Consider the following 27,102-nt stretch of genomic DNA (forward strand, 5'->3'; position numbering starts at 1 on the left):
TATAGTATAGTATAAACATACTTCAAAGTACCAGAAGTAAAAGTCCCCATTGTGCAGAATGGCCCATTTCAGAATATATTATTGATGTGTTAATGTGTGAGCATTACTAATGTTGCAGCTAGTAAAGGCGGGGTTCATTTTAATTACTTTATATATAGCTAGGTAGCTTAACCTATAGTAAATGGTAATGTATTAGTAGATTTATATTTTGTATTACTCTGAATCAAACTAAAGCTGTCAAATAAATGTAAAGTAAAAAGTGCAATTTTTTTGCAATAAGTGCAATATCAAAACTTTTTAACTACAATTTTGCAATTGTAGTTAAAAAGTATAAAGTAGCATAAATGGAAATAAAGTACAGTACATGTACCTTAAAATTGTACTTAAGTACAGTACTTGATTAACTGTACTTCCACCACTGCTTTTAAAGTATCAGTGGAGTTTCCCTTAAAATTTGCATACATGCACACTCACAACTCAGAAAATGGAAAACAGCTTTTGTATGATTCACAAAAGTTTATTTTAATAATTGCAAATCTGATCTTAAAAATGTTGAATAATAAAAGGGATGTGAGCTCTCTGGGTCTCAGTATATGTCAAAGCCAATATGTATGAAGACAATACAACCTTAAAAGAAATTAAGGATGGACAACTAGCAGCAGGTTTGTTGGTTTTTATATATAAAAGTAAACAAAAAAACAAGCACAAGAGCCTTTCCAAACTGCAAAAAAAAAAAAAGATACACTTGCATGCAGTTAAAGTGAAAATACTAACGGCTTCAAAAGTGGCAAAATGGGCAGCAGGTTCTGTGACTTTTTCAAAATGCCTGATCAAATTCAAAATTTTAACGCTTTTGATCATTAATTATTAAGTACCAAAACAGAGCCAATGAACAAAAGAATCTGTTCCAGTCTGAACAGATTTTAAATGAGTTTTCAAACTACAGAGTTGCTGTAATTGGCACCGTCACTCATTAGCATTTCTTAATGGACATAGCTCTTTCAAGCAGCGTTTAAATCTTCCCTCCATCATGGGATTGACAAAAGATGATCCTAATCTCTTGTAACATGAAACCAAACATTACCATTTGGAGCACATTGAGTGTGGTTCATACTGTAGGCTCAGAAGGCCAAAAAGGCTAATACTCAGGAAGCCATCTCTGATTTCAACCCGTTAAGTCAGGTATTTCACCCTCTCAAACGCACACGACATGATCATTTTGCAAGGCAGTCCATCCCGTAGACATATTGTAAATGTACAACAAATCATAAAATAGTATATTAATTAAAACTATATTACATTAATAACGTGTGCATTTCCATTTGATTGAAAAATACTCAGTGTATGAAATTTCAATTTTAAACTTATTTCTGATGTGAAACAATCTAGACTCTTGCAGTGTGTCTGCTGTTTCAAAGTTCCATCCTGGGGGAGTCGGAGTCTCTCTCTCTCTCTCTCTCTCTCTCTCTCTCTCTCTGAGAAATGATCACAATAAATACTACTACTGGCTTAGGCTTTAGAAAGACAAAATATAAAACAGCAATTTGAATTGTGCCGTCTCCAAGATCTATCTAAAAATCCAGGATTAGTATTTAATCTAAATAATTTCTGTCAATTTGCAAATACAGCAATTTACAGTTTGCACAATGAATTAAGTTGTATCTGTCCTGAATGAAACTTGGAAAAAAAAAAAACAATGTAGCATTTGTTTATACATATGTGTTACCTGGTTGTCACACAGTCACTGACTGATCATAAATTAAGGGGACGTGGAAGGTGGTTGTTCTTGTCTGGTATGTTCACTTGGGGTCCTCGATGGTGCCCGTGCTAAGGTCAGTCATTTTGGGATATTTCACCTTCTTCTGGTCCAGCTCATTTTGTGCCCACAGCAGTAACTTCAGGAGTTTAGCCAGTTTAGGCGTCGACTCCCTGTTTTCATAGTCCAGCACAGCTTGGTTCACCTCACTCCACACCTGTGCATCAAGATATGTGTTGCAGTCAAAATGAAATCAACAAATGTCTTGCACAATTATTTATCGCCTGCATTCACTATGTTCTTAATGCCTACATGCAGTCTGACACACAAAAAGTCTGCATGTAAATGTGGGGATTTATCATGAGTTGACTAAAACAGCAGTATGTTGTGCTTGTATTTACCTCCGTGCACTTTGGCAGTTCAATAAGTGTTAAAAAAAAAAAGTGCATAACATAGCGATCCTCCCACACTAATAACCCCCAGTAATGTTGCTGTACAAGACGCTTCTGTTCTGTCCTGTCTCTGAACAGGTTGATGATGCAGGATGAGTGTTACCAAAACAGTCCAATCAATGACTTAGCTCTCAGTCTGGAAAACTCCATGCTTACAGCTTTTGGTTTGTTAGTAAAAAAAGGTTAGTGTGAAAACAACACAGACCAGAACTACAGTAATAGGCACAGGGCCTTAGATACAAACGGGACAAATAATACTGTAATTTTCAGGAATAAAGGCAACAATGTTTATTTTTTTCTCCTTGGTGCAGAGCGAATGAACCAAACTAGGTGTGGAAGCGCTCTAAAATTGCTGTGCACATTTCCATTTTTCCAGCTATTCAAATAGTGATGTGAAATAGTGAAGTGAATTAAGTGTGATCATCAGATTAAAATCCTGCCCACCTTTTGCCGCTGCATCATGTTGAGCAGGTCTCCAAAGGGCGACTCTTCTGGGTTGTCAAAGGCCAGAAGAGCTAGTGTTCGCTCCATCTCTGTCAGACACTCACGGCTCTCCTCCCCCTGCTCGGCTAACTGTGTCTGGGCAAACTCCAACGCTGACTCAGTCTCCCTCAGCCTGATTAACTCAATCAAATGTTGCTGCTGCAAGAGGAGGAATGAAGTACAAGCAGTAAATGTCAAAAGTTTAAGCTTTATCTAGCGTCACAATGTTTTCCTAACCAGGAAAGATGACAAATAACAATCTCTCATGCTAACCCTAACCCATGGCAGCCGGGGTTCTTATTACCTATAGGGGATGGATGGGGTTAAATTGTTATTCATTTCTCACTACACTTTCTGTGCCTTAATCTTCTCACTGCTGAGATGTGTTCTTGTTCATTTCCAAAAGCTGTGAAGTTCACCTCATAAACCTCAGTCTAATGACCTGCATAATATGGTTTCCAGTTCACAGAAGGCATGTACTAAAACCTAAAAGCAAACGAACCTGCAGATGAAAATACAGGTATCGGTTGGTGTCAAGCAGTTCTGGGTGTAGGCTGTTGATGAGTGCAATGGCTTCCTGTATCTGTCCCTTCAGGATCATCTCTCTAATCTTTATCCTTTCATCCAAAGAGTCCAGGTCAACACTTGGCTCGATCCCAGACTCCATCCGAAACTTCTCCGCCGCTTCTTTGAATCCCTCTTGAAACATGTGAAACAGATACAGGCAGGGGCAAAGACATTAAGGATAGTAATGAATTATGTTTTTTGTTTTTAGCTTGTACGAGCTGTACATTCAAATCACAGTCACTGTCGTTAAGCTACATGCCTCACCTGTCACCAGGTAATTCATAATGAGCCGATTCATGTCCGCCCTCTGTATGTGAACATTATTTAATTTGTCCATCCACTCTTCTTTTGTGATGTCTTCTGGCTTTTCAGCATAACTCATCATTGGGATCCTGGAAAGACGAAAATCCATTGGGAATACAGCGAAACGTGAGCAAGACTGACACAGCTTGGTCACAGTTTGGTCCTACACGAACAGTAACGCAACAACAGTGCAGATAGATATTAAGGATTGAGCGCAAACATATGCTACTGACAAAGGTGCCAAATCAATAACAAAAGAAAAGACACGATATTTATGCGCTTAAATTGCGGTTGAGCGCTCGCTAGCGTCACTAAAAAATAAATTGGAGATTCTCCGAGGCATCCAAAACAAACCCAATTTCCTCTTGGGCAGCCTGGCTAGTTAGCAGACTGTGTGCGTTTACACAACTCACCGTGCAAACAAGGCCTGGCGACTATTCTTTCTTACAGGCGTGAGAAGACAATAATCACAACAGAAATGCGCAGTGTCCTCTCAATGCTTTTAAGAAGTATAAAAGTGTAAAATGCGGCTACACAGTCAAGCTATTCGCGGCTAGCTAACTAACCAAGCTAATGTGATAACCTCGCGATAGAAGCGTCAGTCCTGCGAGCTCTGCGATTGGTGAGGACAGTGACGTCACGGTTGCCGAGGTACACAACAGTCAGCGCAGCGGATGGTTGAATCTGATCTGCGTTTTAGCCTTCTCTCAACAAAATAAAGGAAACAAAGTGAATAACATAACAGATGCTTCTACAGAACATGAGGGCTCAGTCAGTGAATGACTTGAAGAGGATCAATATGTTGTGCATTATATATACCATCTCAACCCAATATATGGGCAAAACTAGTTTAACCTGGGCAAATTGGGCTACTGTCCCGGGCCCCCCAGGGCAAGCAACCAGACCTGCCAGTCTGCCATGATCTGTCCTCATTTTCTTGCCTTTTGGTCTGCATTTGTCAGATTGCATCCCCTTTTGTAATATCATGTGATTTTACGTTGTCATGTTTGCCAGCGCTGATTGTCTGCTTAACATTGTTTTTATATTAATTGCCTGCACTGTACATGTCTCACTTTGATGCATGTCTGACTCCCCTAATCTTTTTGTCTTGTTCAGCTGCTTTGTTTGGTTTTCTTATGTTCAAATTGTGTAGGCCTAGTGTGTGTTTTATTGTTGTTTTATTGGCTAATTAAACATCTGGCCAAGGGACAATTGTTGAAATTAGCGTTTTGGCTAACTGGTACAAATTAGCCTGCAGTGATGTTGGTTGCAACATTTGCACCACTAAAACACAATATAAACCAAGGTGGGTCCTGCATTATTAGTTATGTTGTGCTGTGTTGTCGAGGGGCGACCTCTTTCTGCAGAACCCGGGTTATATTCAATGACTGATTAAAATTCTTACTTTCTACAATTTCTGTGCATGGCAGCAACTACAATAGGCCTTAAGTTTAGAGAAAGAAATCGTGGTTACGGTTAATTAAAAGGCAAACATTAGGTGCAGGTTGTGATGGGACACAAAGGTCTCCTATTGCCCTTTTTCACATGCAGATCTGCTCTTAGTGTAAGTGTCAAAAATACAATTAGTAAAGAAAACTTTAGCTTAATGATTTAAGTGATGGGTTAATTTGCATAAACGGATCTCTATTTATCTTTCTAAATCGTGTTTTTGTTGTGTACTCAAAGGAATATCAATGGAACTGTTGGTTTATTCATTTTAAGAATGGCTTGTATCTGTTTTTGCAAATTAACTCTTCACGTATTTGTCACATGCACACCACATAATGTAGCCTACACTGAATGTGTGAAGTGACGAGCATCATAAGACAACAAGAACAAAATGGACAAAACTGTGTCTTTCAGGATCCCCTGGAATGTTAGTGCCCCGAGTCATTTACCCTATACTTTCCTGTGGATTATCCTGGCATGACACACCATCTGCAGTTTGTCAGATGTGACTTGGACGGGACATCAGAAAAAAAAAGTAGGATCCCCTCCCCCCCTCCAAAACAAACTCCATTTGTTTATGATTGCCATTGCACTATAAACACTGGTTTCTGACAAGGTACAAACTCAAGGACTGTGAGGAAGATGTGGCACCAGATAGCCTACCACACCTTCATCTTGCCCGTCAAAGGGGGCCATCTTCTGGGAGCCCCCGAAACACCTTATCCCTCTTCCCAGCACTGTCCCTAAACCACCCTTAAAATCATTATCTGTAGTCGCAGCCAGATAAAGTGGACCTAAACAGATTAGCCCCCCAACATGTAGAAAATTAATTATTTTGGGAAAATACACTTTAGTTAGTTAGATGAGAAAATTGACACCACTCTGTCTAAATCTAAAAGTAAACATAAAGCTGGAGCTAGCTAGCTTAGCTTGAAGACTGGAAACAGGGGGAAACGGAAAGCCTGGCTGGCTCTGTCAATTGGGAACCATTAGCATGTCGTCTTAATCCAAAACTGAAGGCCTATAAATCGTCAAATCATATTTTTATTTTTGTTTTTACTATAGCTAGGCTAATTCTGGGCTGTGACTGGTAGGATGTGTCCTCTTGTTGCCTGGCAACTGCTCAGGGCCAAGAAATAATTTAAAAACATCCCCACTGTAAAAGTGCAAAATGTCGATTTTACACCTCAGTTTGTGTAAGAAGATGATTAAAAATAGAAATAGGCTATAGCGTGTTAATTAGTGATCTTGTTTCCAGTCTTCATGCTAAACTACGTCATTCGCCGTATAATTAACGGACAAATATGAGTGTTGATCCTCTCATCTAACTCGAAAAGGAGAATTAGCGCCTACTCTAGACCTATGTCCCAAAATGTTGAACTTTTGCTTTAGCCTAAGTCTGTTTAATCAATGTTAAGTGGTCTTAATGCCATGATTGTAAAACTATCACAGTTTCTGTGAAGGTATAAGCAAAATTCAGATTAATGCTGAATCAATCTGCACGCCTTGGCATCCAGCATCTCCCCATCATCATCATCTCATTCCTGTTGTGCACGCGCACGTAGGGTCGCCATGGGGAGGGGAGGGGGGGGCGGAGCCAGCGTACTGCTGCAGCTGTCCATGATTGTGTAGTTGGCAGAGAGGGTCCGGGTACGTGCGAGATGCAGCCATAGTCACGCTCCACTGTCCAACATTTAGAACCTGCTGGGATCGTTAGTGTTGCAGCGCATCACAGCCGACTGAAAGGTGAGGCCCAAAGGTGAATTTCGATGATTTATTTGTCCTCGAGACACTGCACCTTGCCCTTGAAAATTAATGCTGACGATCCATCCCTGGCTTGCATCAAGAACAGGCCAGGAAGCAAACCAACATGGATGCTGTGCGCTATAGCAGTGCTGCTGCTGATCAGAGATTATGCTCCTAGCATCGTATTCACAGAGTCTTATAATCCTTCTTATAGACCATTTCAACAGAGATGCGATTCGTATCAAAGGGTAATTTGATACGCAGTTGTCAGAACAGACAGATTTTTTGTAAAAAAATATATATATATATATTGAAATAAGCTGTGCAGGGCTTCAAATAGACCAGTGGCTATTATGTTGTGTCAAGATGACACCCATTCGGAAGCAGCTATATTGTCAGGAATGGCTTAATGTCTTTTATTTATTTATTTATTTTTTTTACTTGCAGCATCAATTTGCTAAATCTTTTTCTCTTGCAGCATGGTTGGCTGTTTGGTTGGCTGTGTGGATGTCAGTTACTGATTTACTCGCAGCAGCAGAGGCAGTCAGTGGACCTGCCAAGATGACACAGTTACAGTAAAATCATGTAGAAATGTAAATGGACAATTTGCATTGTGGTAATTGAATAAGTGCAGGAAAATATAATACATCTAGCATGTTGCACATGGCTGTTTTGGTTCCCCCCCACCGATATTTCAAACAGAGCAGCTCGGTCTTCCCACATTGTTGTTTGGACAGCATTGGACCAGCTGTTGCCTGCAGTCACACAGGCCTCACTTTAGTTAAAGGCCTGGTATTTTTTTTTAAACGGATGTATATCATGATAAATTATCTTAACATAGCAGGTCTGGTCATGACATGCAGCCCAATCAATGCATGTAGTTTTCTGTGTGTGTGCCCAGCCTGTGGACGTGAGACATCATGGCTGAGCAGCAGAGGCAGCGCTCTCTGTCCACCGCTGGGGAGTCTCTCTACCTAGTGTTGGGCGTTGAGAAGGTAGCAACACCTGATGATATTAAGAGATCTTACAGGTGAGGCATCCCTCTGTGACTTACTTCACATAATTACCACAAAAATGTGTGCTGTGATATAAAGCTGCTAAGATTAATCGATTGTCAACTATTAAATTAATCGCCAACTATTTTGATGATCGTTTGAGTAATCTTTCACAAAAGAATTGATCTTCTGATTCCAGCTATTTTCTGTATTTTTATTTTTTTTACTCTATAACAGTAAACTTAATATCTGAGTTGTGGACAAAACAAGACATTTAAGGACGCCATCTTGGACTTTGGAAAACACTGATCGACATTTTTCACAATTTTTTGAAATTTTACCAAACGAGACCAAACAACGAATCCATTAATCGACAATGACAATAATCATTATTTGGAGCCCTACTGTGATTTTATTTTAATAACTTTTTGCCAACTTTCTACACAGGAAACTGGCGTTGAAGTTCCACCCTGACAAGAACCCTGACAATCCAGAGGCAGCTGATAAGTTCAAGGAAATAAACAACGCTCATGCAATTCTGAATGACCCCACGAAGCGTAATATTTATGACAAATATGGTTCTCTTGGACTATATGTGGCTGAGCAGTTTGGAGAGGAGAATGTCAACACTTACTTTGTCCTTTCAAGCTGGTGGGCAAAGGTAAGACTGAGTGACATATTGGATCAATTACTATTTGCTCTGTGATTATTATTTCTTGCTCACTCATTGACTCCTGACGTCTTCCCATGAATCTGCTTCTTTGCAGGCTCTGTTTGTATTCTGCGGCCTAGCCACTGGCTGCTACTTCTGTTGCTGTCTATGTTGCTGCTGTAACTGCTGCTGTGGCAAATGTAAACCCCGGCCTCGGGAGGGCCATGAGCAGGAATTTTATGTGTCCCCTGAGGACCTGGAGGCTCAGCTGCAATCTGATGAGAGAGGTGAGACTGCATCACCTGTGTCACCACTCCAATTTTGAATTTGTCAGAGGGTTATTAACAGGAGGAGGCTGAAAAATGTTGTTTCTGTTTGTGAAGTAGAGGCTGGGGGTGACCCTATAATGCTGCAACCATCAGCAACAGAGACAACCCAGTTAACATCGGATGGGCACCACTCCTACCACACCGACACTGGCTTCAACTAACACCCCCCCCCGTTCCCGTCAATCCTGGCCTGCGGTTCTGCCTGCTTCCCTGCTCCACCTCAGTGAGATGAAAGAAAGGGGAAATCCACTTCAGAAAGACAGCCATGTGGAGGAGAGGGACTAGTAAGCATGGTCTATGAAAGGAACTAATGAAGTCACATCCCTTACTCCCCTCCCTGATTGGTTCACAACTTATTTCCCCCCAGTACGAGAAGATAAGAGAAACAACTTAAGTTTCCTTTTTATTTCTTCTTTTGTATTTCTTGGCCTTTAACCGCACAGGTCGCCTATCCCACTTTCCCCTCTCCCACACTTTGCACCATGGTGTAGCATGCACTGTTTATGAAACATGGTCTCCAAATATTCTTTAATCTTTTGCAACATTTTTACTTTGCAAGACTCATAATGTAGGTGCAATATGTTCACATTCTTACAGTTCACACGGAGGAGAAGTAGGAGGTGGAGGAGGGGCAAAGTTTACGAGATATATTATGCTAAAGAAAAGAAGAGCCATGGCTCAGGGAGGTGCTGTTAGAAAGATGCGTTAGTTTGCTGAGGTGATCAGTGCCATCATTAAACCTTCGAGAACAGAGTTGTCATATATTAGTGCAATTTTCATTTCTGATTCACAGTCAATACTGTTTGTTGAAAGACCAGAGAGTTGAAAATGCCACCTGCCATTGTCAGACCTACAGTACGTCTTTAGCACGGTTTGTTTGTCTGCAGTGTGCTCCCCTGAGAGTTTTCAATGTGAAACACAAGGTTGTTGAGGCACAGAGCTTTATTTGCAGACTTTTCTTTCATAAATGCCTGCTGACGTAACATTTCTACTCAAGTTATGAATTAGTATTGGCTTTATTTCAGCTTGTCTTTTCAGGATGGAGACTACCTTCCTGTTATCTGCAGCACTGAACAGGTCATCATGACTGATTTTTTTGAAGGTACATTTTTATGTCAACTCATAATTTCTTGCATTATACATTTATTTATGGCAGGTTTCAGCCCAGGTGGATTAGTGATGGTGTCACATTTTTATGTTGATGTATTGTTTTCAGCCAAACCTAACAAGAGTTTTTGTTTCATTTTATTTTTTGTTGCTTTTACGTCAAATCATCAGTTACATCTGATAGATAAAATCAGATAATTAACATTTAAATGATGTAGTTTTTCATTAGTGGGGGAAATGTTATTTTTAATTTGTCTAACGGTTGGTAAAGCATCTACGTTATTGTAATAATATGATGACTTGCTGCTCTTTTTCTGTTTGTTGGTATATACCAATAGCAAACATAATTTGTAACAGAGACATCACAACTAATCAAGACTAAAATCTATTTATTTCATCTAATTATTGCAGTTTCTTTTTTGTTTACTTATTGATCTCTCGGTATATGAAGCCAAGAAGCTCCTGGCAATCCAGCCGGTTGTGATGAGAGCTGTTAATAGTAGAAATATCAGATCTCTGTCAGCAGCTGCCCGGGTTCGGAGAATGACATGTTTTTATCTCTGACCTGTCTTAAATATGTTAAGTAGTTAATGTGGTGTGGGAAAAAACATGTTACACTCCTCATAGTTGGGCTGACTACAGAACATGGGGATATTTTAGGTAGTGAAGAGTATGAGTTTCATCATGTTTTTAGTCCTTGTGTTCTGGTGACATTTTGTCCGATGCTGTGATCGTTTATCATTGTTGACTTTTTTGAATCCATGTAGAGTAAGAAGCTTGTCAGGCATATCCTCTGTGAGCTCAGTGCTACAGGCAGCTCCAAGTAAAATGACTCTAGATTTTTCATACGACTGAATTTGCATATATTATTGCCACACACTTGCAAATTGCCATACATTGTCATGAACTTCCTTGCCACGTTGTCCTTTTCATAAAAGCTAATGATGTGTTTCAATGGTTTACAATTGGTGAGCTCCTGTTGCCCACTCTCTGCTATTAACGGTATGGATGTTGACCTCTGTGGCCCTTGTATGATGTTTCCTGTAACCGTTGATGAAACATAGATGTTCCTGTCATGGCTTTTTCATCAAGATACTGAAAAATGCTACTGTAAATGTTCTAAGTTGAATGCACTATGTGTTTAAAAGAAAATACTATAATGGATCAATGATCAGGACATGCCTCCACAAAAAGACAACATAGTATATAGTTTAACTATAGTGAAATGGTTATATGATGCATTTTTGGAGTTTTATTTATTTCATACTTGATGATGGCTATAATTTTAACTGGTATGGTGTTGTAATGTAACCATTAAATTTAGCAAAGAATGGTTTAATGGTTAAGGTCGCTTGTACATACACTTGGCCCATATAAAGTATACACCTTAACGTTTATGTTGTAGCATGGTAATTGTGTGTCTGGAAGAAAACAAGTGGATCATTGATCTGAGTTGCTGTTGTTGAATAAATGTTCCTGAACATTTTGACTTGTGAGCCTCAGTTTGTATAGTTTGGAGAAGGCTTAAATCTGTGTGACTGGAGCCAAACAATGGATGGATACACGGATAGAGCTGGGTGGAGCATGGTCTGAAGAATGTTAAAAACATTAAACATATATGGATTTAATACAAATAATACTGAACTTGTACCCATCGAAATGTGGCACTTTTCCCATTTAAAAATATTTATTAATCTCTGCTGCATTAATTCTAATTTACACTCACCTAAAGCATTATTAGGAACATCATACTAATACCGTGTAATACCGTCAGAACTGCCTTAATTCTTCGTGGCATTGATTCAACAAGGTGCTGGAAGCATTCTTTAGAAATGTTGGCCCATATTGATAGGATAGCATCTTGCAGTTGATGGAGATTTGTGGGATGCACATCCAGGGCACGAAGCTCCCATTCCACCACATCCCTGTCATTCTGTTTACACCAAATTCTGACTCTACCGTCTGAATGTCTCAACAGAAATCGAGACTCATCAGACCAGGCAACATTTTTCCAGTCTTCAACTATCCAATTTTGGTGAGCTTGTGCAAATTGTGGCCTCATTTTCCTATTTTTCGTGGAGATGAGTGGTACCCGGTGGGGTCTAGTGCTGGTGTAGCCATCCGCCTCAAGGTTGTGCGTGTTGTGGCTTCACAAATGCTTTGCTGCATACCTCGGTTGTAACGAGTGGTTATTTGAGTCAAAGTTGATCTTCTATCAGCTTGAATCAGTCGGCCCATTCTCCTCTGACCTCTAGCATCAACAAGGCATTTTCGGCCACAGGACTGCCGTATACTGGATGTTTTTCCTTTTTCAGACCATTCTTTGTAAACCCTAGAAATGGTTGTGTGTGAAAATCCCAGTAACTGAGCAGATAGTGAAATACTCAGACCAGCCCGTCTGGCACCAACAACCATGCCTTGCTCAAAGTTGCTTAGATCACCTTTCTTTCCCATTCTGACATTCAGTTTGGAGTTCAGGAGATTGTCTATACCTGGACCACATCCCTAAATGTATTGAAGCAGCTGCCATGTGATTTGTTGATTAGATAATTGCATTAACGAGAAATTTAACAGGTGTTCCTAATAATCCTTTAGGTGAGTGTATATTTTGGCACAGAATACAACTGATAATGACAGTAAGTAAAGCAAATATTGGGTTGCACAAACATTACTAATTTTTTATCCTCATCCTACATGTACAGTGGGGAGAACGAGTATTTGATACACTGCAGATTTTGCAGGTTTTCCCACTAACAAAGTATGTAGAAGTCTGTCATTTTTATCATAGGTACTCTTCAACTGTGAGTGACGGAATCTAAAACAAAAATCCAGAAAATCACATTGTATGATTTTTAAGTAATTTTCATTTTATTGCATGACATAAGTATTTGATACATCAGAAAAGCAGAACTTAATATTTGGTACAGAAACCTTTGTTTGCAATTACAGAGATCATACATTTCCTGTAGTTATGACCAGGTTTGCACACACTGCAGCAGGGATTTTGGCCCACTCCTCCATAACAGACCTTTTCCAGATCCTTCAGGTTTCGGGACTGTCGCTGGGCAATACGGACTTTCAGCTCCCTCCAAAGATTTTCTAATGGGTTCAGGTCTGGAGACTGGCTAGGCCACTCCAGGACCTTGAGATGCTTCTTACGGAGCAACTCCTTAGTTGCCCTGGCTGTGTGTTTCAGGTCGTTGTCATGCTGGAAGACCCAGCCACGACCCATCGTCAATGCTCTTACTGAGGGAAGGAGGTTGTTGGCCAAGGTCTCGCGATACATGGCCCCATCCATCCTCCCCTCAATACGGTGCAGTCGTCCTGTCCCCTTTGCAGAAAAGCATCCCCAAAGAATGTTTCCACCTCCAAGCTTCACAGTTGGGATGGTGTTCTTGGGGTTGTACTCATCCTTCTTCTTCATCCAAACACAGCGAGTGGAGTTTAGACCAAAAAGCTCTATTTTTGTCTCATCAGACCACATGACCTTCTCCCATTCCTCCTCTGGATCATCCAGATGGTCATTGGCAAACTTCAGACGGGCATGGACATGCGCTGGCTTGAGCAGGGGGACCTTGCGTGCGCTGCAGGATTTTAATCCATGACGGCGTAGTGTGTTACTAATGGTTTTCTTTAGGACTGTGGTCCCAGCTCTCTTCAGGTCATTGACCAGGTCCTGCCGTGTAGTTCTGGGCTGATCCCTCACCATCCTCATGATCATTGATGCCCCACAAGGTGAGATCTTGCATGGAGCCCCAGACTGAGGGAGATTGACTGTCATCTTGAACTTCTTCCATTTTCTAATAATTACGCCAACAGTTGCTTGCCCATCAAGCTGTTTGCCTATTGTCCTGTAGCCCATCCCAGCCTTGTGCAGGTCTACAATTGTATCCCTGATGTCCCTACACACGCATGTCCTTACGCATGTTTTGCCAGCAGATGGAGACAAGTCTCTCATTTTAACAACCTCTTATGGGATGCGAATTATAAATGACAATTTAAATCTATGTTTTTGACTCCTTTCACTATTAACCCAGTTGTCTTGCTGTATGAGGCTACTGTTATAGTTCTATATCTCAATAGATGTAAGATAACATAAAAAACTTACTTACATAAAAAGGAAACATTTTTTGTCTTGTAGTTTTCATATTGGATGTATTGGCCAGTGGTGGAATGTAACTAAGTACATTTGTTCAAGTACTTTAGTTACGTACATTTTTGAAGTACTACTTTACCTATACTTTTAATTTGTGCTATTTTATTTTTCTTACATGTCAGAGGGAAACATTGTAGTTTTTACATACTTTTATGAATAGTTTATAACAAATGATGCCATATTATAGATTACAGTACGAGAAATAGTGAACAAAGGTATGAATGAATAGTATATTTTATTTTTGTTATTTACATATAAGGAACAAAGCATAACAATTTGTCCGAATATGCTTCTGACAAAAAACATCATACATGTTTACACTGATTCATTTCATACAATATAATTCATGCAATCAATAGCTGAAGCCCAAGTTTTATTTTTGCCTATCCTATACAATCCATAAAATAGCCCAGCATATCAGCAATAAAATAATCCAGAAAATCTGCAATAATAAATTTATTCTGAATTAATAACTTTATTTATATAGCACCTTTAAAAACAGAGTTTACAACGTGCTATGACAGACGAAGCAAGGTAAAAAAAAAAAAATTAAAAATTAAAAAAGCAGGATATTCAGAGATCAATATATCAACAGAGAGCTAAACAGTGGGGCCAAGCAATATTACAACAAAACAAGACAAAAGACACAAAACATAGTAAAGAGAAGACAAAATGAAAAACAAATAAAAATATGCAAATAAATAAGGGTAAAAGCAATAAGCAAAATAATTAACTGGGTCATTATGCACAATAAGTATACTTTTGGTATTCTAAGTCTATTTTGGTGCTTTTGTACATGACCCAAGTAAGATTTTGAATGCTGGATGTATACTTAGCCAACGGTATCGCACACCATCACGCATGTAAACATCAGTCCAATGATAGCTCAGTGATCCCCTGTGTGCCCGCCTCCTGTTCGTCTCTGAGTTGACCTGATAGGATGGTGACAGAGGCTGTTTGTAGCTAAGCTAGTCAAAACACTCCGGTGGTGAAAGTGAGGCAGCGATGAACCGACCAGGTAAAACGATTTCATGTTGGTTTTATAGCACCGTGCAATTCATTTTCACAAATATCTCGGTTAGTTTTAGTCGGCAGCTAACGTGTTTAACGTTATTGTGTGTGTGTGTGTGTGTGTGTGTGTGTGTGTGTGTGTGTGTGTGTGTGTGTGCTGCTGTCGACGCTAGCTAACGTTAGCTTAGCTCCGTGAGCAACAAGTCACGTTAGCTGTTCAGTTAGCAGAGTGAAGTTCAGCACTAAGGACAGCTCCGATTGCGTTGACTCAAAAAAATATGAAACCGACTGTAGGTGCTATCTGTTACTGGTATATAACTACTACAGTTTTTAATTTATTTGACAATAACGTTATATAAAAGTACACAACAATTAAAGATATAGCCTATGTCTAGCTATCGAATATTTATGACTAGGTTATCTAATAGTTTCTCCTTGCCTCTGGGAGGTTTCAGAGGGACTACTGTATCCAATAACTTCTCTACAAATGTATATTCATATTTATTTACCCACACACTGTAATATTAGGGTGTCCTATATGTTGGTGATATACGTGTTCCTATCTATCTATCTATCTATATACAGTATTTATTCGCCCTTGCTTCTTTGTAAGGTTTTGGTGGGGCTTCACCATCCATTAGCTTCTCCACAAGGATAACAGAAAATGGATGCTCAGCCTCAGATCTAACCGAGGAGGACATAGACACTCTACGTTTTGAACTTGAAAAGGTAATGCAGCTCTTTTAGGTTATTAGTCACAAAAAGTAAATATGTTCAACAGCATCTGCTGCTGACTATTGTCTCTCTATTGATTTAACTTGTTTGTGTTTTTCTAGGTGGAGGAGGAAATTCAGACCTTGCGGCAGGTGCTTTTGGTCAGAGAAAAATATGCCGCAGACATCAAGAGGCAGCTTGGTATGAGCCCGCTCAGTAACATCAAACAAAACCTGTCCAAAGGCTGGCAAGACGTCCAGATCTCAGCCCCGTAAGTGTACTGGCACCCTCATAAACATTGCATATTTAAACTGCCATTTTTATTGTGAGGCAAGGTCTGTTGGATGGCTAAAAACTCCACTACATACCTCTGTAGTCTTACCTGGCTTAAAACACCCAACCTGTGCTGTGACGGACCTGGTTACATAACCATGGAAAGCACACTGATGCCTGTCTTGCTCTCTGTCTTAAGTCAGGGTCATAACCTGTCAACTTGTGCACGTTCTGCTCTTGTTTCAGATATCTCAGAGCCTCTGCCGCTTTGGAGGACATCAGTCACTCCAACATGTAAGTGTTGGTCATCATGTTGCAGCCTATCCTGAAAAACTAAAACACTTGTACAGTACTGCATTTTATAGCGCAGGGGTTTCCCAATGTTTTTTTTATGTGCTCACATGTTAAAGAGGATTGTCTTCTAAGAAACAAGTGATGGGATTTTTCAGGTCAAATAGGATCGGTGCTCTGTTAATAGCCTTACAGCCAGACTTAGCATAATTAGCAGTAGTATTGCGAGGCAGGGCTAGCCTGAAGCGTTTGTTTGAAACAGCCTTCTGCAGCCACATGGATCATAGCCATTGACGTATATGAGCCTATTGTTAACTGCTTAATTTATGTTGTGAGCGTGTGTGAATATCAACCTTTGTACTCTCTGTGTGTACTGTAAGTGTCACATCCATTCACATCCTGACGTCTGCTACTTCTTTCTACCTGTAGATATATGAGGACACGGGAGGGTCTCTCTCATGCAGGCCAGGTGACATCTTCTGCAATGTCCAATATTGGCATTACCATCACCAGGAGACTGTCACAGATGAGGTACTCTCAGGATTTGCCCAGGTCTTGTCACTTAATTTCTGAAAAGAAAAAGTGTAATCATTTTGCAAATTTAGTTGTTGAGTAATGAGTCATAACAATAAAAAAAAATGGCTTGAGTTCATAATAAAAACACCAAACTATGCATGTTAATAATACAGAAGCTACAATTGAGATGCCTGGTAGGAAAAGCTATCTTTAGCTAATTCAGGAAGGCAGATGGACAGCAGATATCCAACAGAGAGCCACAACAAGTAGGCTACATGTCAGGAGGATGCTGTAAAATGCAAATTGAGGTCACTGTTACAGGTTGGCAGACTCTAAAAGAAAAACTTATTTCAAATTAATTAAATGAAACATTTAAAAAATATCCTAAGACATAAGAACATAAGTACTTTTATTTCCAATTATGTTTTTGTCTTTTCTTTTTATCTCTGTCTTCTTGGATCTACTCTGTCATCTAAACCCCAGCACCAGAAATAAACACTGGTTTAATGTATTATGAGTGCAGATGTAAGAACAGTACAGTCACTATAATAACTTTCAGTTATAATAACTGACAATAAATGTCATGAATAAATGCAGTGAGATGGCTGGACAGGGCCAACAGCACAACAGGGTTTTGAACATTTAACCACCGTATTTCAGATAAAGCACGGATATATCATTTCAGGTTTCATATTATATCTTTAACAAATGACACAAATAACTTAAGGGATAAAGTGAATAATCTTTTTTTTTTTTTTAATGGTCAACACATTCCATAAAAAGAGTAAAACCAACAATAAATATATCCGAATAACAAGTATTATGTTTGTATCCACAGCTTGATATATAGCTTTTTCCTCTGTGCCATAGAGCTCCATTGGTGTCCAAAAAATTATAAAAACACATACAGTAAATGACGCACACCAGGTGACATGTTCCTTCATTAGCATGAACACATACACTGTTTTTGTTTAGAATTTTAATTCTGCACACTCTGTCCTAGTGGGCTTGTAGCTACAGACTGAGAACAAATTAATTGTTTGTTTTGGTCATTTTATGGGATTGTTTACAGCAAGAAAAAAAAATCAAATAATGCCTGCCTTTTAAAGCTGTAAACTTGGTGTCAGCCCTCATTGACTCATCATTGCAGGACACATTTGTAAGTGATTCTCCACCCAAAATCAGTCTTTTAAGTATCAAACATGTACCCACTTTATGGTTGAAAAGTGTCTGTAAACGGTTTGTAATTCCTTCATCACAGAGCGTGGTGAATAATGGATCATACAGCAGGAATAGTTTAGGAAAATTCTGTGGACATTTTGATACTTAATCCACTGTAAAAAAAAAAAAAAACACTCTTCATTATTATAACTGGATTATTGAAACCCACTGAAAACAACACAAATTCAAAAGAACCACTTTAAGCATCCATGCAGTGATGGACGTACTGAGGCCTATACCACGGTGTAGAAATACTTAAATACAATTAATATTCTCAACATTATTTGTTTAAATATATTAGATTAATAATCTGAATCTGCAAAGTAACTACAGCTTTAAAATGAATTGAGTAAAAAGTTCAATATTTCCCTCTGAAATTATTAAAAGAATAAAGTAGCATAAAATGGAAAAACTCAAGTTAAGTGTGATGCTCTGTGAAGGATGACACCATTTTTTTTAAAAGTCTGCAGGGGATGAGTGTTGTGAATTTAAACAGATTTTTGGAGGATCACTTTAAATTTGAAGGCCACCATCTTGTGTTTTTGTTCAGCCAGTAAGCAACTGTAATCCAATCCCACTGGTACATCTGGACATGGGCAGCAGTGGCTGACAAGTCTGTTGTTGTCATCCATGTGCAAACAGAAGCTGGTGTGACGTTATCTGTGTCTGTTTTTATCTCAACAGAGCTCTGCCTCTTCCGAGCCCACCACGGTAAGTGTGTGTGTGTGTGTGTGTGTGTGCGCGTGCGTGCGTGCGTGGTAGTATGATAGTACATGAATATGGCATCTTCTGTATATGACACAAAAGTAGGGGTGAAATAAATACTAAACATTTATTGTTTTGTGATTTTCTCAGTTTTATATCCCTTAAATCAAGTATGTTTAGGGTCACTATTGAGAAAGACATTTTTTAACATCATAAAATGAAGTGATGGATTAATCAATAATGCAAATAATTTCTTTTCTGAGCCCTACCAAAAGATATATAAATTATGACTAAATTATAAGGTTTGTACTATAATGCTTTTGCTGAGTATGATGTTTTAAACTTCACTTGCCACTAATAATGTCCATACTCCATTCTCTCTTCTGCCTCTCCAATGTGACACCCAGCACCCTGAGCCACACCATGAGTGTGCCGACTATGAGGTAAAACATCACTGCCATTCCTATATTTACTGCTGACTGTTGTATTTGTGTGCTTAAACACAAATGGAGCTCATGTTCAGTTAGATATGAGCAGGGCCACACGGAATCCACGGCCGCAGAATTACGCAAAACTTTGTACGGAATTTTCAACAGAATTTTGCGCAATTATTATAACTGGATTATTGAAACCCACTGAAAACAACACAAATTCAAAAGAACCACTTTAAGCATCCATGCAGTGATGGACGTACTGAGGCCTATACCACGGTGTAGAAATACTTAAATACAATTAATATTCTCAACATTATTTGTTTAAATATATTAGATTAATAATCTGAATCTGCAAAGTAACTACAGCTTTAAAATGAATTGAGTAAAAAGTTCAATATTTCCCTCTGAAATTATTAAAAGAATAAAGTAGCATAAAATGGAAAAACTCAAGTTAAGTGTGATGCTCTGTGAAGGATGACACCATTTTTTTTAAAAGTCTGCAGGGGATGAGTGTTGTGAATTTAAACAGATTTTTGGAGGATCACTTTAAATTTGAAGGCCACCATCTTGTGTTTTTGTTCAGCCAGTAAGCAACTGTAATCCAATCCCACTGGTACATCTGGACATGGGCAGCAGTGGCTGACAAGTCTGTTGTTGTCATCCATGTGCAAACAGAAGCTGGTGTGACGTTATCTGTGTCTGTTTTTATCTCAACAGAGCTCTGCCTCTTCCGAGCCCACCACGGTAAGTGTGTGTGTGTGTGTGTGTGTGCGCGTGCGTGCGTGCGTGGTAGTATGATAGTACATGAATATGGCATCTTCTGTATATGACACAAAAGTAGGGGGTGAAATAAATACTAAACATTTATTGTTTTGTGATTTTCTCAGTTTTATATCCCTTAAATCAAGTATGTTTAGGGTCACTATTGAGAAAGACATTTTTTAACATCATAAAATGAAGTGATGGATTAATCAATAATGCAAATAATTTCTTTTCTGAGCCCTACCAAAAGATATATAAATTATGACTAAATTATAAGGTTTGTACTATAATGCTTTTGCTGAGTATGATGTTTTAAACTTCACTTGCCACTAATAATGTCCATACTCCATTCTCTCTTCTGCCTCTCCAATGTGACACCCAGCACCCTGAGCCACACCATGAGTGTGCCGACTATGAGGTAAAACATCACTGCCATTCCTATATTTACTGCTGACTGTTGTATTTGTGTGCTTAAACACAAATGGAGCTCATGTTCAGTTAGATATGAGCAGGGCCACACGGAATCCACGGCCGCAGAATTACGCAAAAAAAAAAAAACTCTAGAAATTCCATACTGGTTATGAGTCATGAATGAAAGTAGCAGCTTGTCAAATATGCTCTGTGTAATTTATCTTCATATTTCTCTTTACATTTTGTAGACATTCCTCTACGTTCAAGTCTTTTGAGGAAATGGTCGGAAATGTGAAGGTGAGTTTGTCCAAACAGCTGTTCTTACTTTGTAGATTTTTATTATTGAGTATTAATCACGCGTTTCCTGTCTGGATCACACAGGACAAGATGAGTGGCAGTAGGACAATGGATAATGGAAACACCTCTGGGTTTGAAAGACGATCCTCACGCACATGAGAAAGAACCTTCCCACATATAAAAAAAAATATATTTTTTTTTATTTCATACCTTGTAAAGTTATGAGATAATGTTATTTTACTCCCTTGTCTGTGTGAATTTGTTCACTGTTGTGTTCTACTGTTGTATTAATACAATATGACTAATAGAATCCATTAAAGTTGCAATGGAAAATTATTTTAAATGTAAAATAGTCTTTTAATATGTGAATATGTAATATTTCTGCATGTTGGATAAATGCAATTTAAGAGTTGTGTACTTGGACATGTGAGTGCAGTAAACCCATTATCTTAAAAAAGTTTATTTACTTGCAATAGGCATTCATTGGCATTAATTGTGACATTTACAAAACTGAATATCACAAACAAGAAGTATTTTTGTACTTTACGATTTTTAAATTAAAGTCAATGGAATAGTGTGTGGTCTTGTGTCGTTGATGGTCACATACATACATACATTTAATTTACTAAGATTTGGTGTTGTTAAATACATTTCATACTGCCATTTTTGAGAGAAAATGTCTCTTTAAGCCTAGGCTACTGTCAGTGGTGGCCTTATTCTATATCAAGCCTTTGGGTGGCGCTAGAGGCTTTGTTTTGTTTAGGATATGGAAACTGTCCCAACTACTGCATTGAATCTACTTTTTTTTCAATCAGAAGCTAATACTCCCTGAAGAAAAAGCACTGAATCTCCCAAACCTAATGTTGGACTATATATGCAGTACAACAACATAAGAGTTACATTTCTGTTATCTGATTGTAATCGCGTGCAACATTTAGTGCAATTGCAACTATTATTGATATTGTTTCTACACGTTTGACATGTTAAAATACAAGTCGTAAAAAACTAAAACCAAACTGGTAAGCAATAAAAGACACGTTCCCTGACCGGGAATCGAACCCGGGCCGCGGCGGTGAGAGCGCCGAATCCTAACCACTAGACCACCAGGGAAAGACGTACATTGATAACTGAATATATTTCTTAAACGTGAAAGGAGTGGAGTGTAATGTAAAATGACACTGATATGATAGCTAACCTTCTATATGAGAGTTAAATCTATGGGTGTATGGTTAAAACAGATCCTGTTTCCCCTGCAAAACAATATGTTAGTTAGTTTACGGACTAAGCACAGCAGCCTATCTGACATACAACAACGTTTTGTGACGTTGCTGGAAGAATAAAGTTAAACGCATAAATACGTACGTCGTATTAAGCCGTTCCATGTTGCTGATTTAAATGTCACTTTATTAAATGACATTTGTCTCTGTTAGTGTGTCTCTTAAAACTCAGCAGCTATCGTAATAAGCTAACCTGTCATACGAAGCTAACGATTATGTCCGTCAGTCTTTGACATTATCTGGTTAACTAAACCCTTTCCAAAGCCTCCTTTTGTCTGATGTCACCCAGTACCCGTCCTTAACAGAACAACAGCAGAGCATATCCTCCTCGGGCTGCCACAGTCCCCGCCCCGTGCCACTCGGACCAGACCCTATAAAAGCCGGTACTTCTCCTGTCAACGGAGTCAGCGACAGCAGCAGTGACCACAGCGGTCGCCACAGAGACTTCATCCACAAATGGGCCATTGTAACAACTAGCACCTCGCCTTTTCAAACCATCCGCACCTTAGAACCGCATCACAATCTTTAAGGTAGGTAAGAATAATAAGTAGGCTAATACGTTTTAATAAGTTTTGTAACATTTAAAGTGATTCTCTTGTGTTTTAAGCATAAAGTAAATGTTTTGTCTTACATTTGTCTAACAACACCAATTCATTACAAAATACAAAGGTAGCTTTTTGCATAAGTGTGCTGGAATGTTCTTAAGTGAGGATACCTGCCGGTTAAGTTCACTCAGGTGTTTTTAAAAACAAAATTGATGAACTGAAAGGCCACATAGGCCTAGGCTGTTTTTATAAGTGCATGCAGTAGCCTAAATACTGGTTAATAGGCCTAGGTAAAATTGCCTTCTGGATGTTGTATAAAAGTGTTGCGTTTGTGTCAGCTTCTGTGTTTATCTAAGCTATCAAGTGCACACAGGGTTTTTGTCTGCTCCTTGAAATCCCCAAAGCCATCTGCTGCTCATCTGGTGTTAAGCTTTAAAGCCTAGAATAGCTGGTTCTCAGGCTGATGACATATTCTACTTTTAAGAGTCTGAAATACATGTAAAATATGAAATGCATACAAAATAAATAAATAAATGTTTATTCTTGCACATTTTTGTTGCACCGTGAATATATTCTAGGTCCTTTTGGTGGCTTCTTTTGCATTAAAAAATTTGGACAGAGACATCTGTAATTCCTTGGCAGAGCACAGTAGTGCGCTGGATGTCTACCAGCGATACAAATATAGGCTACCCTCTGTGGCAAGAGCACTGGCACAATCCTTTGCCAGTGAGTTCCATGGCCACGCAGCCAGCTCATTATATCACTAAGCTATCTAGATTTATCAGGACATGTGGACACACACTCCAATTATTTGAGTGATGAGGAAACCAGATTCAAGGAAGCAGCTGCTTTTGCTTAATCACTCTGCAGTGAATACATGTGGATAGGAATGAAGCACAGAGGACATGAATGTATGCAGCAAAAAACAACAACACTGAAATTGGTCCTGAGTGACCTGCTGTTCTGTGAATGCTGTCAATGTTAGATGTGCTTTCTCACCTCATGTATCCATAAGACTGGGAAGTCGCTTTGTACTGTAGTGCTTTTTAAAGCAAGAGAATCATAACATTATAACAATACGCACACATTTCAAAAGAAATAAAACTAAATAAGATGGAGAATTGAAGGAAATTAAATTATGGTGAAAACGGAAGTAAGTTTCTCATTTATAACCACCTATTTTCCTCGTCTCTCCTCCAGGTTTCCATTTTCTATCTTTGAGGCGTTTTCCACCTAAGGTCGGAGAAAATGGCAGCAATTCCATCAACTGGCTCCCTCATCGCCACCAATGATTACTATAGAAGTGAGTCAGACTTGGCCTCTATGCATTTATATTGGATTCAATTCAGTGAATCGCAAGATGGCATCTTTGATTGTTTTTCATTCTGCATCTGACAGCAGTATTTTTATTCTTTCTGTGGAAGCCTGTTTTTATTAAGATATATACAGTGTGTATATAAATACGAGTTTTTCACTAAAAAGAAGTGTCTTTATCTCTTTATTCCAGGGCGCCTTGGGTCCAACTCCAGCAACAGCTCCTGTGGCAGTGCTGAGTACACAGGGGAGGTCATTCCACACCATCCAGGTATAAAAAAAAAAAGTGTGAAAAAGTAAAGTTTCCCTGTACCAAACTAAGCTCCTGTCTAAAAATGTATTGTGTTTTTTGCAGGACTTCCCAGGCAAGATTCTGGCCACTGGTGGACTTCATTTTTCTTGGCAAAACCGAACCAGCCCGGCATGCAGAATGGATCTGACACTCAAAAGTGAGTGTTGTAATATATGAACATACATAACCAAGTTAATAGGATGCAGTTACAGTTGGTTCTGTGGCGTAGAACTAACCTTTCCTCGTGTTACAGGAACGGAACCTACACAGTGGCTAACGGCCAGGTGACCTGCATAGCCAGGGAAATGGTTATGAACAGACGACTCAGTGAAAGCAGTGACAATGGAAAGTCTGAAACATCCAACCCTTCACCTACTTCCTCCTAGACTCCACCCCCTGCTACTGCCTCCCCTTTCTGCCACCTGCCGTCCCCTCTCACCTCCCTCAGCCTGCCATTCATCACATAGTCCATCACTGGAGATCATGATGTCAGTGGTGTTTGTTACCTTAGTCAATGCTTTTTTTATTTTTGCCTGAATGTATAGTATATTTTTATCATGACCAAGTATGTAAAACGTTTTTTCATTTATTTTTCTTGTAACTACACTGTTAATAATAATAAATAGCCTAAAATACTTGCAGTCAGCATTCACAATGTATTTTATTGATCCCACACAGCTGTTATTAACCTGGCCGCCAAAAGAAATATAGTATGTGCATAATATTTTCATTATTATAATAAACCTCAAATCCTGCTGTTGCTAGTGCTATTGTCACCTATCCTCAGGTAATCCACACAGCAGAGCAGCTGTTTTGTAGCCTGCTTGCTAAACTAATCTGTGTAGCTGATATGATTAGCAACGACACCTTAGCTTGAAAGTGGGTTGACAGCTTTTGGGAAAGTAAAGGTTAATGTATAACTGAATAAGGAAACAGGAGTCAAAGTTAGCTAACCCTTTTACATTAATGCAACACGTTTCTGAAAGCATATCACTGGTCAGTTACCAGTTACTGCCAGCACAAACCTGCTACTGAGTTTGTCACATCCTTCTAGAATAACTGCACGGCATCACAATAAAGCAGTCCACCTGCTGTTTTTAAATACTCATTGTTTTAAAAGACACTTGTTAAAGGCCTAAGCACATTGTTGTGTGAGATTCAGTCTGGTAACTTTACAAATGCTGCAAGGGGAAAGCTTTTAATGCTCCTCCGTGTGTTTTTATTGAAATGCAACATGTTGCGTTGAAAACTTTTGGACTAACCACTGTGCCGAAATAAATAAAAGTGGGGGAAAAAAATCTTAATTCATCAAATATTATTACTACTACTATTACTATTACTGTAGTAGGACCAGGTTTCCAAAGCCAGAGCAACACATGTAAAAGCCAATTTCAAATCTTCATATAATTTATTATCATTTTGGACCTTAAACATATTCTAATTACTGTGATGACAGAGTACTGCTAACTGTTAGAAGGATCGATCAATACACTGGTTCTCTGAATGGACTTTCCCATGAGGTAATAGGGAACATTTTGCAATGTGCACACTGATGACTAAGAATAGAACAAACTGGTTACAGACCAGTTCTGTTGTAAGATAACTGTTCTGTTGAAACAGGGGAGTCAAATAGTTCCAGTGTATGTGCAGCATTTACAGCAATATACTTGGACAAATGTTTTGGCATTTAAAGGACCAAAGACATGATTCATGTCTTCAGACCTCTACCCATTTATGCCTGCCCTCCTAAGCTGCACTATTTCCAGCAGCGTATCAGAGAAGCACTTGGGTCTAAAAATGTCCCGTGATCCTGGCCAAGTAGACTCACTCCTGGGTCACTTATCTGACACGTGAGTTTCCCAGCATGCAGGGCTTTTTTTTTTATTACCTCAGAGGACACTCTGCGTTTCTCTGTGCAATGTTCACAGAACACAGTGAAGAATCCCAAAATGTTTATCTCAAAACAACACAGTTGCAATGACCAAAAAAGCACTAGATAGAGGGGAAAAACATGAGTGAATATATTTCATGATGCTGCTTAACCTTGCAGAAAGAAGCAGGATTTATACAGTTGAATTACAAAAATATATCTGTTGTGTCCCAGTGACAGTACGCTAGCATGCACAAGACCCTGAAACCAAAGCAGCTAAATGGAATTCAGCCATCATTAATTTGTGTTTTTCCTACTGTGATTGGTTAAAATGTCTTTCATGTAAAAGGCCTAATAAGAAAGTTCCAGTTTGTTTGCAAACTCACCCTTGAAGAAATAAAGGTAAACATTAGTTCTGGATAGTTTATTGGATGATTGGTCTTCACAATGTGGAGTTGAATATACATTAAAATAACTTTATCTTGAATCATATTTCTTTGTGATCAATGAAACTTATCAATTAACTCATGAAATGCAATGTGCTCAATGAAACTATCCTCAGGCTAGAGTCTTTTCTTTTAAACCTTGATCTGCTGTCACAGTGGAAAATGTTGGCCACCAACAACATTCCTGCACATGAATTAGCTCAAAGATAATTTAAGAATCTGGGTCAAAGGCATCAGGTCCACGACTTTGACGCAGTGCTGCCCAGGAAGAGTCCAACCCCCGGACTCCAACAAAACACACTGTACAAGTTTATACTGCACAGATAAGAGGAAGCAAAGACAACAGTGAATTCTCAGTATTAGCAGACGAAGTGCAATGTCTAATGTAATGTTGTCTGTCTGTCTTCTCAGGTAAAAGGGTTCAAACTGGGCAGGAGCTCTGGTGTCATCCTGTTTTAGATCTATATTTGATCAGCAGCATGAGCAGACAGCGTGAACCGCTGAACTTTTGTAAGTTCACGTGTCACTGAAGGACTTTCAGTGTCAACACAAAGTCTCACCATGATCGATTATCTCCGCAGGTCACACTTGTTTATGTGCATTTCTTGTCTGGAACAAATTGTAACTGCAGTTACTGTTTAAGGACTTCTGTGACTTTAGTTAATATTATCCCTACAAAACTGGTTTGTTTTTTAAACTGGACATGAAGTGATAACTATGCTTGTTGA

The 27,102-nt window shown here is 39.0% G+C and overlaps 4 protein-coding genes and 1 non-coding gene across 8 annotated transcripts; 3 read left to right on the forward strand and 2 right to left on the reverse strand.

Annotated features, from left to right (window-relative positions):
• Positions 1 to 658: 658 nt before the first annotated feature.
• Positions 659 to 4,172, reverse strand: LOC144521205 (glucose-induced degradation protein 8-B homolog). Of its 2 annotated transcripts, XM_078255616.1 has the most exons (5): positions 3,975 to 4,172; positions 3,523 to 3,650; positions 3,194 to 3,390; positions 2,653 to 2,850; positions 659 to 1,973 (listed from the first exon to the last, which is right to left on the reverse strand). In XM_078255616.1, the coding sequence occupies exons 2-5, from the start codon at positions 3,641 to 3,643 to the stop codon at positions 1,800 to 1,802; spliced, it is 690 nt and encodes a 229-aa protein (XP_078111742.1). In that variant the 5' UTR covers positions 3,644 to 3,650; positions 3,975 to 4,172; the 3' UTR covers positions 659 to 1,799. The 2 variants fall into 2 exon arrangements, with proteins under 2 accessions (XP_078111742.1, XP_078111741.1); XM_078255615.1 differs by lacking the exon at positions 3,975 to 4,172 and having other exon boundaries at positions 3,523 to 3,968.
• A 2,472-nt stretch (positions 4,173 to 6,644) lies between these two features.
• dnajc5aa (DnaJ (Hsp40) homolog, subfamily C, member 5aa) lies at positions 6,645 to 10,687 on the forward strand. Of its 3 annotated transcripts, none has more exons than XM_078255619.1 (5): positions 6,645 to 6,769; positions 7,658 to 7,786; positions 8,199 to 8,412; positions 8,519 to 8,690; positions 8,787 to 10,687. In XM_078255619.1, exons 2-5 carry the CDS (start codon positions 7,677 to 7,679, stop codon positions 8,891 to 8,893), a joined length of 603 nt encoding a protein of 200 aa, XP_078111745.1. In that variant the 5' UTR covers positions 6,645 to 6,769; positions 7,658 to 7,676; the 3' UTR covers positions 8,894 to 10,687. The 3 variants fall into 3 exon arrangements, with proteins under 3 accessions (XP_078111745.1, XP_078111744.1, XP_078111746.1); XM_078255618.1 differs by having other exon boundaries at positions 6,645 to 6,756; XM_078255620.1 differs by having other exon boundaries at positions 6,645 to 6,756; positions 8,790 to 10,687.
• A 4,245-nt stretch (positions 10,688 to 14,932) lies between these two features.
• On the forward strand, positions 14,933 to 21,207 carry LOC144520357 (tumor protein D54-like). The gene is made up of 9 exons (XM_078254034.1): positions 14,933 to 15,013; positions 15,620 to 15,735; positions 15,843 to 15,991; positions 16,240 to 16,287; positions 16,714 to 16,815; positions 18,706 to 18,732; positions 19,134 to 19,169; positions 20,582 to 20,630; positions 20,715 to 21,207. The coding sequence occupies exons 1-9, from the start codon at positions 15,001 to 15,003 to the stop codon at positions 20,787 to 20,789; spliced, it is 615 nt and encodes a 204-aa protein (XP_078110160.1). The 5' UTR covers positions 14,933 to 15,000; the 3' UTR covers positions 20,790 to 21,207.
• A 461-nt stretch (positions 21,208 to 21,668) lies between these two features.
• trnae-cuc (transfer RNA glutamic acid (anticodon CUC)) lies at positions 21,669 to 21,740 on the reverse strand. The gene has a single exon. It is a non-coding gene; the product is annotated as a tRNA-Glu (tRNA).
• A 580-nt stretch (positions 21,741 to 22,320) lies between these two features.
• On the forward strand, positions 22,321 to 24,699 carry ppdpfa (pancreatic progenitor cell differentiation and proliferation factor a). Its single transcript, XM_078254035.1, has 5 exons — positions 22,321 to 22,437; positions 23,653 to 23,755; positions 23,960 to 24,037; positions 24,122 to 24,215; positions 24,312 to 24,699. The coding sequence occupies exons 2-5, from the start codon at positions 23,701 to 23,703 to the stop codon at positions 24,442 to 24,444; spliced, it is 360 nt and encodes a 119-aa protein (XP_078110161.1). The 5' UTR covers positions 22,321 to 22,437; positions 23,653 to 23,700; the 3' UTR covers positions 24,445 to 24,699.
• The last annotated feature ends 2,403 nt before the right edge of the window (positions 24,700 to 27,102 follow it).

The sequence above is a fragment of the Sander vitreus genome, chromosome 7 (assembly GCF_031162955.1).
Source record: "Sander vitreus isolate 19-12246 chromosome 7, sanVit1, whole genome shotgun sequence".
In the NCBI taxonomy this organism is placed as follows: domain Eukaryota; kingdom Metazoa; phylum Chordata; class Actinopteri; order Perciformes; family Percidae; genus Sander; species Sander vitreus.

Coding starts and splice junctions, on each gene's coding strand:
- LOC144521205 (XM_078255615.1), bottom strand. CDS start 3,670: ATGGATTTTCGTCTTTCCAGGATCCCAATGATGAGTTATGCTGAAAAG. Junction 2,851..3,193: donor ACCTGTATTTTCATCTGCAG/GTTCGTTTGCTT, acceptor CTCCTCTTGCAG/CAGCAACATTTGATTGAGTT. Junction 1,974..2,652: donor ACATGATGCAGCGGCAAAAG/GTGGGCAGGATT, acceptor CTTGATGCACAG/GTGTGGAGTGAGGTGAACCA.
- dnajc5aa (XM_078255619.1), top strand. CDS start 7,677: ATGGCTGAGCAGCAGAGGCAGCGCTCTCTGTCCACCGCTGGGGAGTCT. Junction 7,787..8,198: donor GATATTAAGAGATCTTACAG/GTGAGGCATCCC, acceptor CTTTCTACACAG/GAAACTGGCGTTGAAGTTCC. Junction 8,413..8,518: donor TTTCAAGCTGGTGGGCAAAG/GTAAGACTGAGT, acceptor GCTTCTTTGCAG/GCTCTGTTTGTATTCTGCGG.
- LOC144520357 (XM_078254034.1), top strand. Junction 16,288..16,713: donor GACATCAGTCACTCCAACAT/GTAAGTGTTGGT, acceptor TTCTACCTGTAG/ATATATGAGGACACGGGAGG. Junction 19,170..20,581: donor ATGAGTGTGCCGACTATGAG/GTAAAACATCAC, acceptor TACATTTTGTAG/ACATTCCTCTACGTTCAAGT.
- ppdpfa (XM_078254035.1), top strand. CDS start 23,701: ATGGCAGCAATTCCATCAACTGGCTCCCTCATCGCCACCAATGATTAC. Junction 23,756..23,959: donor CACCAATGATTACTATAGAA/GTGAGTCAGACT, acceptor TCTTTATTCCAG/GGCGCCTTGGGTCCAACTCC. Junction 24,216..24,311: donor AATGGATCTGACACTCAAAA/GTGAGTGTTGTA, acceptor CTCGTGTTACAG/GAACGGAACCTACACAGTGG.